General features: G+C 39.4%; 1 protein-coding gene across 2 annotated transcripts in view; it reads left to right on the top strand.

Moving 5' to 3' along the window:
* LOC120547837 (C-terminal-binding protein 2-like) overlaps nucleotides 1-14,897 on the top strand; it is a 63,174-nt gene that overhangs the window by 7,042 nt on the left and 41,235 nt on the right. For both annotated transcript variants that reach the window (XM_039783539.1, XM_039783540.1), the window contains exon 2: nucleotides 12,866-13,036. In XM_039783539.1, the coding sequence (XP_039639473.1) occupies nucleotides 12,979-13,036 (58 nt within the window). In that variant the 5' untranslated portion in view covers nucleotides 12,866-12,978. The remainder of the gene's footprint in view (nucleotides 1-12,865; nucleotides 13,037-14,897) is intronic.

The following is a 14,897-nucleotide window of genomic DNA, read 5'->3' as shown; positions in this document are numbered from 1 at the left end:
TTTAATGTCATGTGCTTATCCTTTGCAGTCCAGGTTAAAACAGTACCACACTTTCATGTATCGAACAGCCTCTTTGCTTGCATAAATACTGGTTGGAGTCCAAAAAGGGGAAATCTGGCATATGTCCATGAAACCATTTGACTCCTAAACCACACTGTCAAGTGAGAGTCTGCACTTCCCATTGATTTAAATAAGCAGTGGACATCAGCATGGTAGCTGCTACAGAGCATCATGCACACTAACACATGCTTACACAATGTCACACAAAAACAGTCATCTACTTGTTGTTGTATAGAAAGCTAAACAGGATGAGCTGCCATCCTGCTTCTCATCACTCATCAGTGATGGCATATTATCTATTCGTTGGTAGCAGTTATGGAAGTGTTGACAAAGTGAGTGACGGAGCTGAGCGATGCAGTCTTTATCGCCTCAGCTATCTCCACTATGAATATGAATATTACCAATGTTTGGCGAGCCCGAGGCTAATTCTTTGATTCTTGGCTGCTGAGAAGCTCAATAGGATGGTTGGCTTTTCAACTCGTCAGCTTGTTCGCACAAAGACATGTTTGATTTTCACCCGTATAGAGATGTTTGATTCCTGATCCTGAACAAAAAGGATTTACTGTGGGTTAATGTTTTACTCAGCCAGAGAGAAGCCCCACACTCTCAGTCCCTCCTACTCAGTCCTCTGTGAATACTCCCCTCGGGACTCTTTGTGAGGTTAGAAATAGGTGTCCCTGAGGTTTTCAGACAGCTTTAGTAAATGCTATTTTAAGGCATTATACATGTGTATGCTGCAATTTTTCCATATATTTTTATAAGGCTACTGCATATCTGACATATCAAGCAGAGACATAACCCTATAATAAATATATAACATTTTACTGAACAGGGTTTTGTTCCCAGTCTGAAAGTACATGCTACTTTTTATTTATAGCTCCCAAAATCTTTTGACCTAAGGTAAACATTTTTCCAATAATGAAGTTTTGTGCCATCAGGAGATAGGGGAGTGCATTAGTACGATAACAGACCTACAGTTCATTGGTATTGCCTTGATTTTTGCTGATACATGAGGTCTATGTTTTACCTACAGCCATACTGAACTCACTGTTTAAAAAAGCAGCATAGCCAAATGTGAACATGAAGAAAGAAAGAAGTCCTCTTATCCCATTCAGACATGCAGTCAATGCAGCAATGCTGGTAAGATTTATTTTATTTATTTTTTTTGTTGTAAAATTGATGTACCACTGGAAATGCATAAATGAATTGCACCACTCACTTTATGCTGCCGTTATTAATATTCCACATTTCTTCTCTTGTTATGGGGTTTGTTTTTGTTTTAATCTTGTCTAGAAAGTGCCCTGAGAAAAGTTTTTCATTTCACTGCACACTGCAAGCTGAAATGATGATAATATTGAACAGAGGTTATATGTCTTGCGGTCTTTTGAGCCTCAGGGGAAGTTCAGACTACTAAAATATATCAAGTAATTCAAAGAACATAGCTTTTCGTTCCACATTTCACTCACTTGTCTGTGTCTTTTCTCCCTTGGTTAAGCCTCATCCCTGACCTTTCTCTTCTCTCCTTTTTTGTCTACTGCTAAGCTCTCTTTCCCTTATTTTCCTCTGAATATCAGTTGTGCATACTAATCCGTCTTTGCCCTTATCTTATCTCCTTTTTCCTCAGTTTCATCTCTGTGTGCTCACAGGTGGCTGAGGGGTGTGCTGACTGTCTATGTTTCTTCTATTTGGTATCCATTGAACACCAACTGCTGTCCTTGGTCAAGGAAGCATGCCAGTGTAATAAACCTACCTAATACACGCGTACATATACGTAAAAGCAGACAAACACACACATACCTGCACAAAGACATAGACAGAAACACATGCATGTATGCAGTGATATATTTGCCTGATTTTAAGCAAGCTAGTAACCTAATAAGGAGTCTGAAAAAAAGACTACCACAAGTACGGTACTCATTAAAGGTGGAGTAGAGAGACAAAACCTGCTGTCATTGAAAACTGACGTTTCATACTTTCGCTTCATATGATGGTTTGCCGTGCACCATCAAGACCACAGTCACTATCTAATGTCTCGCTCCCTATCCTCGAGCCTTTCATGCTGGGCAGAGTTTTTCAGAGCCCTCCCTCCCTTGAGGCTGGATGCAGCCAGACACCCACCTTGGCCCCGGTTCCCAGCCGACACGTCTGTGTTTTTTGGTTATATATGTGTCTGTGTGTACGTGTGTGTGGGCAGCAGCGTTCAGTGGTGTTCTCACAGCCCAGCTGAGACTGACAGATGGAATCATTTCACACACAGACAGAAAGACAGGATACAGGAAACCGGGGTGTGTTTAATAGTCCTGGCGCTGCTGTGGTTGGTATTAATCTAGGTCAGAGTCGTTTAGTTCACGGCGAGTCGGCCTCTCCGGCAAGCTTGGCCTTTCCGTAACCCCATTTACTCAACTAACTTACAGTCTACTTACCTTATACGTAGTTTGCTGTCAATCTGACAAGATGTTTACGCTGTGTCGTGTTGGGCAAATTATTACTGTACCTGGTTCAGCTGCTATCGGAGCACAGACGATCCTTCTAGCAGCCCAGATGGCTCACACCATTGAAGCCCCTGGACCTTCATAACACACTTCAAGATGTTCAGCTCACAGCTTACTAAGCTAAAATGTTTCATTTTGTGGTAGTAATTGCCATATATGTAAGAAAGGTTAGAAATGGGCTAGCTGAGCTAGGCTAACCTGACTAGCACAGTTTAACTGTTTAGTTTACCACAGACACACTACCAGTAGGGCTAGGTATCGAACATCAAAACCTTGAGAATTGAAAGCTGTCATGTAATTCAAAGTTTTCTTAACATGCTTTGCAAGATTCCTAGTGTTGTTTACTTATTCTTTCATCAAATATTACCTTTTCTGAGTTTAGAATGTTTTATTGAGACTAAGTTCTTGTTTGGCTGCTAAGGTGTGGGTGTGTGTGTGTGTGTGTATATATATATATATATATATATATATATATATATAGTCAGAAATACCATTGGTATCAGTACTGAAACAAAGTTGTAATGGAACCAGTGTTATATATTTTTTAAATGTTACAAAGAGTCATCCAGGTAGACCTCACACTTTCATTCTGACTTCTCATTAGACAGTTTAAGATGAAACGGACAGATTCATAGTGTCGCAAACCGAAAGAAGCCGTGTAACAAACCATTAATTTATGCCTGAACCAAAATGGGACAGTTCATAAGTCAAATACCTTCAAGTTTTCGTGAGGGAGGACCCCCAAGTTAGCCTCCACAAACATGAAAAAGCTTAATATTGAGCCAGCTATGTGTGGTGCTAGAGAAGTAGAATGAAAGCTTCTTGCCCGTTTCACCACTTAAACACACAAGAAGCAATATAATATATGATGGTGGTATATGCTCAGGTCTTGGTGGTATTTTGTGCGTGGCTGAGTAAATGCATACACTCTACTGTATATTTCCTACTTTTTGGACCTTTGCCAGTCACTTGCCTGACTGTTACACCCCTACACAACTAACTACTAATTGCGTTGTTTGAAATGCTTGCCACAGCAAAATTAGTTTTTGCTTTGTGTAAGCTACAGTGTTCTTTATGAAAAGTGAAAACCAATTTAATAATCCATTATTCCATGTCACAAATATAAGCTACATGTCTAAAATTGGATTTTAATTGATTTAAATTATGGTTAGGCTTAATATGACTAAGGGTTCAGTAAGGCAAGGCAAGGCAGCTTTATTTGTATAGCACATTTCAGCAACAGGGCAATTCAAAGTGCTTTACATAAAACATTAAAGAGCAGTAAGAAAACAATTAAAAACAATTTAAAAACATTAATAAACAAATTCAAAACATTAAAAGACAAGAATAAAATAATAATGTGCAGTAAGCATTCTTGTAGTGAGGGTTACATTTCTTTATCATAATTTACCTCCTCTAGAAATATGAAATTGGGAACCAAAGCTCATTCAAAATATGGTTGTTGCACTCACATCGTGAACTCATCTCTACAGTTAATTTGCAGTTTAATTGTTTTTACAGTTGTTGCATATGCATCAGGTACTCAGTCGTTAATTGGTAGGAAAAGACAGATCATCAAGTTCAACAATTACAACTTGCACTTGGCTTGCCAACCTCAATTCACAAAAATGTGTGTGTATGTAATTAGGCTTAAACTATTCTGAGGAGATTTCATGTAAATGATTTATAGTTATGTATTACGTGGAGACTACATTTTCTAAGTAATGTCGTACCTGATGAGCAGTATTCAATAACTGTTGACAGTTATCATGAAACAGAAGGTATTTGTGGTTATCTGTCTTCCTTCTTCTTATGTTTGCCTTAGCAAACCCTCACTTTGCTCTTTTGACCCAGAAGCAGTTTTAATAGTCTCTCTCTCTTAACTCATGCTCTGCATTTGTTAGAAAATCCTAAATTTACTCCTTAAATGGGACTCTGGCATCTTCATTCTTCAATCATCCATTGGTTGAGGGTTTTTTTAAGACATTGGCTCTATTACAACACATATTCTTTATTTAATTTCTGTTTTTTTTTTAAGGAATAATTTGAAGGTCAATTTCCCAGAGGCATAATTATTCCATAGCCCTAAAATATATTTGCATTTTTGTCGCTTGTCTTTGCTCTTTCCTTGGGGTTTCTAGCATGTTGCAGCTAAATGGTTTTAAACATTTCACTCTGGAGGGGTGTAAGAAATCAGTGAGCATAAGGTTAGATTTTTTTAGTAAATGGAGTAAGATTTTTTGACTTGTGCTAAATGATAAGGTGTCTGTCTTTTGCTCTGGCCTTGTGTTAATGAGCTGTGAGCTGAGGAATGGGGAAGTGCTGAGAAAGACAAGGTGAGATGGCGAGGACACCAGCTGATTACAGTTTCACACAGGCTGTAGACTACAATGTGTCGCTGGCAAGACTTGAATTCATCTCCCCTTCAATTGTTTTTTGCTGGCTGATACATTGTTTACCTTTTGGAGGAAGTCGTGCCACTGACCTCAGAATTTTCTCAGTGACAGGTCGCCACAGATGGATTCAATAGTATTGGAGCTGCAACCATTATTTTCATTATCAATTGATATGCTAATTATTTTATTTATCAAACAATAATTTTGTCTATAAAGAAAATTGTGAAAAGTGGCCATTAGATTGTGCCTCAAATGTCTTTTTTTTGTTTGACCAACTGTCCATAACTCAAACATATTCAGTTTACAATTATATAAAACCTTATAAAGAGAAGCTGGGACCAGAGAATATTTGGTATTTTTGCCTCAACTACAACTATTAATTCTCAAAATAGTTGATTAATTTTCTAGCAATTTAATAATTTATTGGTCGACTCATTGTTTTAGATCTAATTAAAGGTTTAGCTGTTGAATTCCTTCTAAACTCACATATCTACTATCATAACATTTCCAAACCAATCAAACAAGTGCATCTGTAAGTGTGCTGAGACCCTTCTTTTGAATCTTTAGTCCCCACAAGAGCTTGATTTTACAGCTTTCACATGATCCTAAACGAACAAAACCTACCGGGAAAACGCACCCGTGAAAGCACCCTGAGTTTCTAGAACATGGTAAAATGTTAAGGTAAGAATCAAATGGGCCCTCAGTTTTAAAGATTAGTTCGGGGGAAGAGACAACTGTTGTCGCCTCATGTCTGCGCTATTTTTGCTGTATCCATGACACATATCAGTTAACCATCCTAGCGTACCAAAGTGTCTGAGGTAATTTTCTTTTTTTCTTCTTTTTTCTTTCTTTATTACCACAGCAAAGCATCTTGGACACAGCCCTACTTTTACCTGTCAGGTTAAGGTGTGTGTGTGTGTGTGTGTGTGTGTGTGTGTGTGTGTGTGTGTGTGTGTGTGTGTGTGTGTGTGTGTGTGTGTGTGTGTGTGTGTGTGTGTGTGTGTGTGTGTGTGTGTGTGTGTGTGGGGGGGGGGGGGGGTGGGGGGGTTGTGTGTGTGTGTTTAAATGCATGTGTGAGTTGAGATGGGTAAATTCAGTATTTAGTCGATCCATAAAGGATAAAAAAGTACCAGCATAATATTTAAAGACATGCTTTTAATTTAATTCAAATGTGGACTCTGTATTGTTCTAAGTCTTCTGTGGCCTTTGTTGTGAAAAAATAAATAGCCAATTATTCCAGTGGAGATTTTATGCCAGACTTTGTTTTACTTCATTGGATGTCGGGAGCTGGAGAGACGAGGAATGCAGGCCATGCCGAAAGCCATGCTGGGTTAGGCTAACAGGCTGCAGTGCACAATAATGTCACCATTATGCGTTTCCTGGGTGACTTAAACGAATAGGCATTATTACAAAATTGTGCATTAGCCCAAGTCAGCAGTTAGTGCTGCTGCAGTCTCATTTCATTTGGAGTTGAGAGGAGAGAAAGATGGCGAGAATGTGAGAGGAGGAGGAGGGAGGGAGAGGGAAGGGGGAGGATGGGAAAATGGTTCAGAGAAAAGGCGAAATGGGGAATGAAAAGGACACTATGTGCCACAAGGCTGACAGGACATGCAAAAGGAGGTAAAATTGATACATGAAGAGGCACAGATGGACTGACAGACTCTGGGGATAGTGATGATGATGGAGAGGTAGAAAGAGGAAAGCTGTAATTGTCAGTAACTGGGGTATTTAGACAGGGAGGGTTGGAGGAAGAAAGAGGCTGGCAGGGAGAAGGAAAGTGTAAATCAGCGGTCTGAGCGACAGCTTTACGTGCACCTCGGAGCCCCAACTATCCGATTAATGAGAGAAGAGAAACCTTAACCACCTTCCCCTCTCTGCCTCTTCTTTTTCTGCTGTCTTGCACTTTCAAGGACATAAATCATAGACTCTTAAGCAGTCACTTTGGGTAGCTGCTACACAATTCTTCCTCAAAATGTTGACTGTAAGGTACCCCCGTGCTATGACAAGCTGCATTAATGAGATTTTACTGTAGCTAGTTGAACCATTGAACCACATTCATTCCAGTTGTTAAAGGAATAAGTCGACTTTATGGGAAATGCGCTTATTGGCTTTCTTGCCAAGAGTTAGATGAGATGATTGATACCACTCTCATGTTTGTTCAGTAACTACAAAGCTGGGGCTAGCAGCTGGTTAGCTCAGCATTAAAACTGGAAACAACTAGCCTGGCTCTGTCCAAAGTAAAACAGCCACATTTCAGAACCTAAGCTTATTAACAGAAGACAGAAGTGCAAAACAACAATATGCAGTTTTACAGGAAGTTAACTGCCAGCCTATTCATTGGCCAGGCTTTCCAAAACTTCAATTTATTTTCCTTTTTTTTTACAAATTAAAACAAATAATTAATTGTCTGTTTCCCCCGTTTCCAGGCTTTACGCTAAGCTAAGCTAAGCTAAGCTAAGCTAAGCTAAACCAACCGACTGCTGGTTTGAGCTTCATATTGATTGTACAAACGTGAGAGTGGTATCAATCATCTAAGTCTAAGCAAAAAATGGAATAATTGTATAATATAGTAGTAGTAATAGTTTGTCAAACTATTCCCAAAGGGGCAATGTGTAAAACGCATGGTGGTCACATGTAAAGACATGACTGCAGTTAAAGGTGCAGTAATGATAGTAATGAACATAAATTACATCAGAGATATTACTCTGCCAACTTGGTATAAACCTATGTATTTGTTTGGGTGTTGAGTTCAAATATCAACAACCTTTCTCCAGAATCGCTGACTGAAACAAAGAGATGCATTAATAAAAGATGGAAAAGAGTAAAAAGGTTATTTCCAGTTGATCTAAAGGGAGCCAGGTTTCCCTTCAGTTTGATTTGTTGACCACAAACCCATAGTTGCTTGGTCTCTTGTGTGTGTATGGGCTGGTGGTCATTAAGTTCACATAGTTAAACTAGTTCACTGAGGTCAAGGGTTGGAAGCTTGGCTTATCTAAAAATAGATAGAGCAAGATGTTCTTTATTCAAAATAAAATCTCCCCCTTGTAGTGAACGCCTCCACAGATATTTCAATCAAACACATTTTATGACCAAGTCAAAGCTGGAGCTTTACTTCATTCTGTGCCTTTTCCCCTTAGCCAAACCCACAGGTTTCTTAATCTGGCGAGAGGGCTCCTCTGAGAGATGGCCTTAGTCAGAAAAAGACCTCTTTCACTTTTTCTTCCCTCCCTCTGTGTCTTCTGTGCTATTACCAACCTAAACAAGATTTCCTGGGCTGCCTGCCTTGTTATGTGCTTTTCACAGAAGGAGTAGAAAAGAATGAGTGTGAGTGAAAGAGATGTAACACAAAGAGCTGAAAGAGAGATATGTTTCTGAAGTGTAAAACTGGCTTTTTCTGCTTGTGAAATTTCTTGATGTGCACGGTGTCAGATGGAGAAGCACTATGAATTCATAACCTCTTGGAGTGATGCAACAGCTGCAACAATGCAATGTAACGCCTGGTGCTGGCACTCAGAATTTCTTTGTGGCATTTTGATGAAAATTGTACTTCTGTTTGTAAGACACATTGGAGAAGCTGTGGTAGCACATCTGCGGTGGACATCTGCCATAGTATTAAAAGCTCTTAACTTACAAACACCACTCAACTCTGTAGCAATAAGCTAACCACTGTTAAAGTGCATTAAAATGCCTATTTTTTAGGTATATCATGTGAGCAATTAAATCATTTGTTAAGTTTTTCAGGGCAACTTCTGCAGCCGAAACATGCTGTGTGAAAACAGTGTGAATTTCTATTAAATGTCAAAATGTCAAATGTCTTGTTTTGACCAACAGTACACAACCCAAAGATATTCAGTTTACAATGATATAAAACAGCTAGAATAGCTGCAAATTGATTATCAAAATGTTAATTAATAATTTGCCACTTAATCGAGTAATTGTTTCAGCTCTAGACGTCTGTAGTTAATTTGAGTAAATAGGATTTTATAGTGGATATAATCTTTTTTTTCTACATAATGGGTGTTAAGATAGTGATAAGTACATTTTTAATTGTTACTCTTAAGAAGAGAAGGGAAATTTGTTTAAGTGAAATTGAAATAGTTAAAAATACAGGCATTAAGAACTTAACTGGTGTATGTAGTGCAAGAACAACTGGTACTGCAGGACAAACTGATAAACATGTACTGTAGTACATTACTCTACATACACAGTATATACTGTATAATGGTCTCATTGTGGCATTACGGCACGCTGCAGGTTGCGGTCACGGAGGAGAGTCCCAACAGTGCATGAAATGCATCAAAGCAAAATAACAATTGCAGATTGGCTATATTGTAGAAATGGTGTGAACTGATTTTCAGATGTCTTGTATAGCATGAAAAAGTCAGACTTTTATTTATTGTTATGATACATGTTTTTCTCAGCCCACAAAGTAAAAAATCTGGTTAATCAAAGACAAGACAAAAACTTTTATTACCAAGAATATTGTGAGGTTTGCAACATCCATCAGTTTCTGACTTGGTAACATTCACAGACTTGTCAGTGAACCTGTGAACACGACTTTCCCCAGATACATGTAACATAGTGCTGTGTGTGTGTTGAGCAGAGGGCATGCCCTCTCTCTACACTTAGGCGTGTGTGTGTGTGTGTGTGTGTGTGTGTGTGTGTGTGTGTGTGTGTGTGTGTGTGTGTGTGTGTGTGTGTGTGTGTGTGTGTGTGTGTGTGTGTGTGTGTGTGTGTGTGTGTGTGTGTGTGTGTGTGTGTGTGTGTGTGTGTGTGTGTGTGTGTGTGTGTGTGTGTGTCACACTTTCTCTTCATCTCCTCTAGCACTGAGCACGTATTTTCTCTCAGGTCAATCCCCTTATTGTTAAGTTACATAACAGCACTTAGTCAAGAAACAATCCAGCAGCGATGGTGCTAAGGGCTGCAGGATAACTGTACTTCCTCTCTGGCACTCCTCCGCCTAAGAGCTCTTCTCCAAGTTGCTGTTGACTTTTCAATCCGCTTAGTGGAGTCAACTTTTTTTTTTTTCTTTTGGAAATGGAGTGAATCTCCTTTATTGCACGAGTCAAATATCTGGAATTAATTCATGGAAATAAAGTCATGTATACCACAGATTTGGGTTTTTGGTCAAATGTAGCTTTCAAACAGCTGAGCAGGCCATTCTTCTAGGCCGGCGGGTTTGGCCATCCCTTCAGTTGAGACCACCAGTGAGAACAGAAGTTATGGAATGTCATGTTCTAAATTATCCCAGGTGTAGCTGAGCATAGATCTGATCCTCTACATTTGTACTGATATATTCACTATGCTTAATCAGTTAATGAATCAATACTAAACACATAGACCTAGATTATATGTGGCCGACAAAAAGTGTGCACTCCGTAATAGGGCTCGGTGATAAGGTCAAAATCCTCATCCTAATATTAACCACACTATATATCCTAATATGTCAAATGAAATATAAATTATCAAATTGATGTGCATTGGAATTAATTAGTGTTTTCTGCATGATACCATATGGTAAACAAACACTTTGCAATAAATCATGTTAATTTTGAACACCAGATAACATGTTATGATCCTGTCATCACAATAAAGCTCCACAAAGTGTTCATAAAAAGATAAATGAATTAGAGACTGAATTATTGCCTAGCCCTGCCGTATAATAACTTATTATTACATTAGGATTAACTTAACTTGTAAAAATGACCAGAGAGCTGATCTTAGATGCAGTTTCTACAAACAGTGATGACTTAAGAAATCTAGTTTTACTGGATTGCACATGTGTTGTGATAGCATTATTTTATTCCCATCTTGATATTGTATATCCACCACGTTATTGCACATTATGATTTTAAATCCCTGTTCGCTCAAGCAGCCTATACCACTGTTACTCCACTGAGGTAGCTGTCGGTGAAGTGAAGTCTATATCAGAAGAGTTCATAGTGTCTAAATGGGCAGATGCACCCATGACGTGTAGTGCCGCCGCTCATGCAGCACAGAGTAGGAAATGCCCATGCATGTCTCCTCCAGTCTATTCATAGCCAAGGCGGTGTGACTCCCCCGCCTCTGACTGACTGTTTCCTGCTTTCCCTCTTGCTCAATTACTTCTCCTCTGACTCCCACATGTGGGTCTTCAGCTCTTTGGCAGGAAGGCTTACCTTGTGGAGGAGGCAAGCTGAAGCACAGCTGACTGGTGAAGCGAGCTGAAATGTGTTTGGTTAAAGAAAGACGTGTGTTTGTCATTGTCAAGAAAAAGACAGGAGCTCATACAGCAGTGTGTGTTGAATGCAGGAGATATTTTAACACCTACATCTATAAACTTTTAAATTCACTCAGCTGTAATTGTACACTGCAAATATCAATACATCATCATATAAATACTCAAGTGAGAGCTGTTCTCAAAGTGCAGCACTCCAGGATTTGGCCCAGAGGCGAATATGGAAATAAACAGAGGTAGGGTTATAAATGCGAAAGTGCTGAAAAAGATACAGTTAAAATGTAGGAGGAGGATAGTGTCACACTGTACTCATCCTGTTAGTCGATGTTTTTCTAGTACTTTCCTCTCCCTCCCACCAACCCCCTTTTATGTCTTTATTCTGCTGATACAACCTCCTCCCGTCTGCTGACTAACTGACCCACATTCCTCTGTGTGACTAGCTGCCCTTAGAGTGTGTGTGTGTGTGTGTGTGTGTGTGTGTGTGTGTGTGTGTGTGTGTGTGTGTGTGTGTGTGTGTGTGTGTGTGTGTGTGTGTGTGTGTGTGTGTGTGTGTGTGTGTGTGTGTTCGCGTGCGGCGGATTCTTGCACACACAAAAAATATAAATAAACTGTGCCGTGTCCCTCAGGCTTCAGCAGGAACCAATTAGAAAATTGCTCTTTAGAGAAGCATCAGTCACTGAACATAAATGATTGGTAAAACGCCTCATTTACTCACTCACTCTGTGTTTGTCTGCTTTTTCGCTGTGTTCCACTCAGTTTGGGGACTCTGGTTGCAGAAGTGACATTTCTTCATTAAATTAGATAAATAGTGCTCGCTGAGATGAGACTCCCTCTAGTGGAGGGTCAAGTTTTTGCAAGGTATTTTTGCAAGGCATGTCAGGGATTCTACTGAGGTTTTTCAGACAAGACAACTCTGCGTCATCACTGTCAGCTGACAATTCTTTGTTTTTCTTGTGATGCACTTTCAGGAAGCGATCGAAGTCCTGATTAGTATGTGTTAGGTGACTGAACGTTATCAAACTAACCTCAGCTTTGTAATGAGCAAGTTAAAGCCAAAACCTATTGGACTATTCTACCACATGAGAAAAACTGTTCTATCAGTAGCTTTAAAGCCACATTAAAATGTAGCTAAATGTTACCAAACCCAGTAACCAATGACTGCATTATTTTGTTTTTGCATTGCACACACTTTCCCTTGATTTTAATTTGCAGAACGTGCACTTCTTTATATGATCTACTGCTCTGCATACTTAAGTATAATGGGTGGTGATGGCGCACTGGATATGACCCATGCCTTTGGTGTGGGAGATCCAGGTTCGATGCCCACTGCGATACATCAACCAATGTGTCTGATATACAGTACATAGCAATTGTAAGTCGCTTTGGATAAAAGCGTCAGCTAAATGACATGTAATGTAATGTGTCTTGTCCTGTTTGTTGTATGTTGTAAGACATTATGTGTACAGTGTATTTTAATTGTACCTTCCCAAGGTGACTGCAGGTGTAAATTAGCTTCTGATTCATACAATAAATCAAATGGCAAAATTTACTGTATGTTAAATACTGTACAGTACAGAGTCCCTTACGAAAGTATGAATAAGTAAATAAATAACCTAAAATCTAAAAGGCTAAACATGAAATTCAAAGTTGTCAGACTGGTTTTCAAGAATAATCTTTGTCCCTGCTTTCTTGAATTTCAGGTTTAAAACATCAGCTAGCTAACCTCTGGAGGATTGGAGCATTTGAAACTTTAAGGAGGAGAGGGGTGGAAACAAAAATCCAGAGAGGAGAAAGAAGTTGAAACTGTGACGGGATGGCTCTGGTCGACAAACATAAAGTGAAACGCCAGCGGCTGGACAAGATCTGTGAGGGTGAGACAGATTCCTTTATTTCTATCTTTTTGCTTTTTTTTATGTACATGTGGATTTGAGACGCTGGCTACACATTCACAGGTCACTGGAAGTTGATTGTTTAGATTGTGGGATACTTATGTCTTTGTGTGTGAGTACTTGTAACTTTGAGTATTAGCTCCACAGGTTTATGTTGAAGCTATAAAAAAGATTCCCTCCACTGTTATATGGAAATTAAGTCCAGTATTTAAGCCTTTCAGCCTGCTGCTACAAATTCAGTGAAAAACCAGTGGGATCGTTTGCATAAGTGTGTTTGTGTGTGTCAAAAGGGAGCCTTGGGACCAGCTGAGGCTCCAAACTTCAGCTTTAAAGGCTGTCTAGAATTTTGTGTGTGTGTGTGTGGGGGGTAAAACAGGTCAGGTTGATGGCTGAATGAGACTTGAGTTTGATGTTTCCAGATTGCTGGAGAGATGAAGTAGGGAGAGTTTGTAATAGAGTGAAGCACTCCTCAGAGCCCTGGGATTGATTATAGGGGGTAGTGGGATGTGTGTGTGTGTGTGTGTGTGTGTGTGTGTGTGTGTGTGTGTGTGTGTGTGTGTGTGTGTGTGTGTGTGTGTGTGTGTGTGTGTGTGTGTGTGTGTGTGTGTGTGTGTGTGTGTGTGTGTGTGAGAGAGAAAGGAAAATCTCTTAGCTTTGCCTTTCGTTTTTCTTCTCTCATTTTTTTTCACTTAACCACCGACTAGAGCCTCTGAATGTTTATTTAGTGTATGTATCCATGTCCAAACTCATACTCACCCTACTGTACTGTAAAGTGCAAGATTATTGTTTTGAATTCTCCTTTTTGTAGTGTAGGGATAACCACTAGCCGCTAGCTGCTGTTACACTAGCTTCTATAACTCTCAAACTCTCATTGAGGGTTTCTTTCATCGGTCTTTATGAAAAAGTACAACACGTTCCTGAGGTTTACTATAATTATCATTATTAATTTGTTAACTCTCATAAAGTTTCACCTGTCAGATAAAGTGTTTGCTGGATGGTCAAACAGCATCTGAAATCCCCTCCCACATCTTTCCAATATTGGAATTGGAGGCGCTGCATCCAAAAACTACTTTTGTCAGATTTTGTGTGTACAAACGAGTTAATGCCTTCTAGCAGAGACTGCCCAAAAGTGACCTGTCCAGCAACTTGGGGTTTGACATGTGGACAGAAGGGGTCAAGGATCAAACCGCCAACCCTGTGATTATTGAACGACAGCTCTTCCTCCTGAGCCACAGCTGCCGCAAAATAATATATAGCTATAAACACTTCTGCCTGCCTTCAGACATCGCCGGATGACACGTTGTATAAACTAGTTTGGTTCAAGCATACCCTGACCCCTTATCTGTTCCCCCCCTAGTCTATGATATCTACCCACGCTCTCTTCTAATGTGATCTTTTCTACCAACGTCTCTGCTATCTAAAAGATGTTTACACTGTTTGTCCCTTTCCAACGATTCTTAATGCCTGTCACTCGACTGGCCTCAGTTTGTCAAACTAGTAATGGAAAATGTTTGTTAAAGACTGCTCCAAACAGAACTATTAAATAAACAATGATGTAATATTTAAGAAAAAAATAACTTTAACATCCGAAATGGAGTGAATCGTGTGAGCAAGGTTTATTACTTTGAATTAGGTCTTCTTACTTATGTAAAAGAACATAGACGTTCCAGGTTTACTTCAGCTCTCTATAAGCGAAACCGAAGGATTTTCTTAGTAACAACTAAGACTACTACAACTACAGAGTATTAAGTGTCAACATTCCTCTTTGTTCATGTCAAAGGAAAATCCCATTGAGATTGAGAAACACAATATAATAGATTCCTAAATGAAGCAGTGATGCCAT

This window comes from Perca fluviatilis, chromosome 19 (assembly GCF_010015445.1).
Source record: "Perca fluviatilis chromosome 19, GENO_Pfluv_1.0, whole genome shotgun sequence".
Lineage (NCBI taxonomy): Eukaryota > Metazoa > Chordata > Actinopteri > Perciformes > Percidae > Perca > Perca fluviatilis.
Note: the sequence above shows the minus strand (reverse complement) of the source record. Positions and strands in the feature narration are given on the sequence as shown.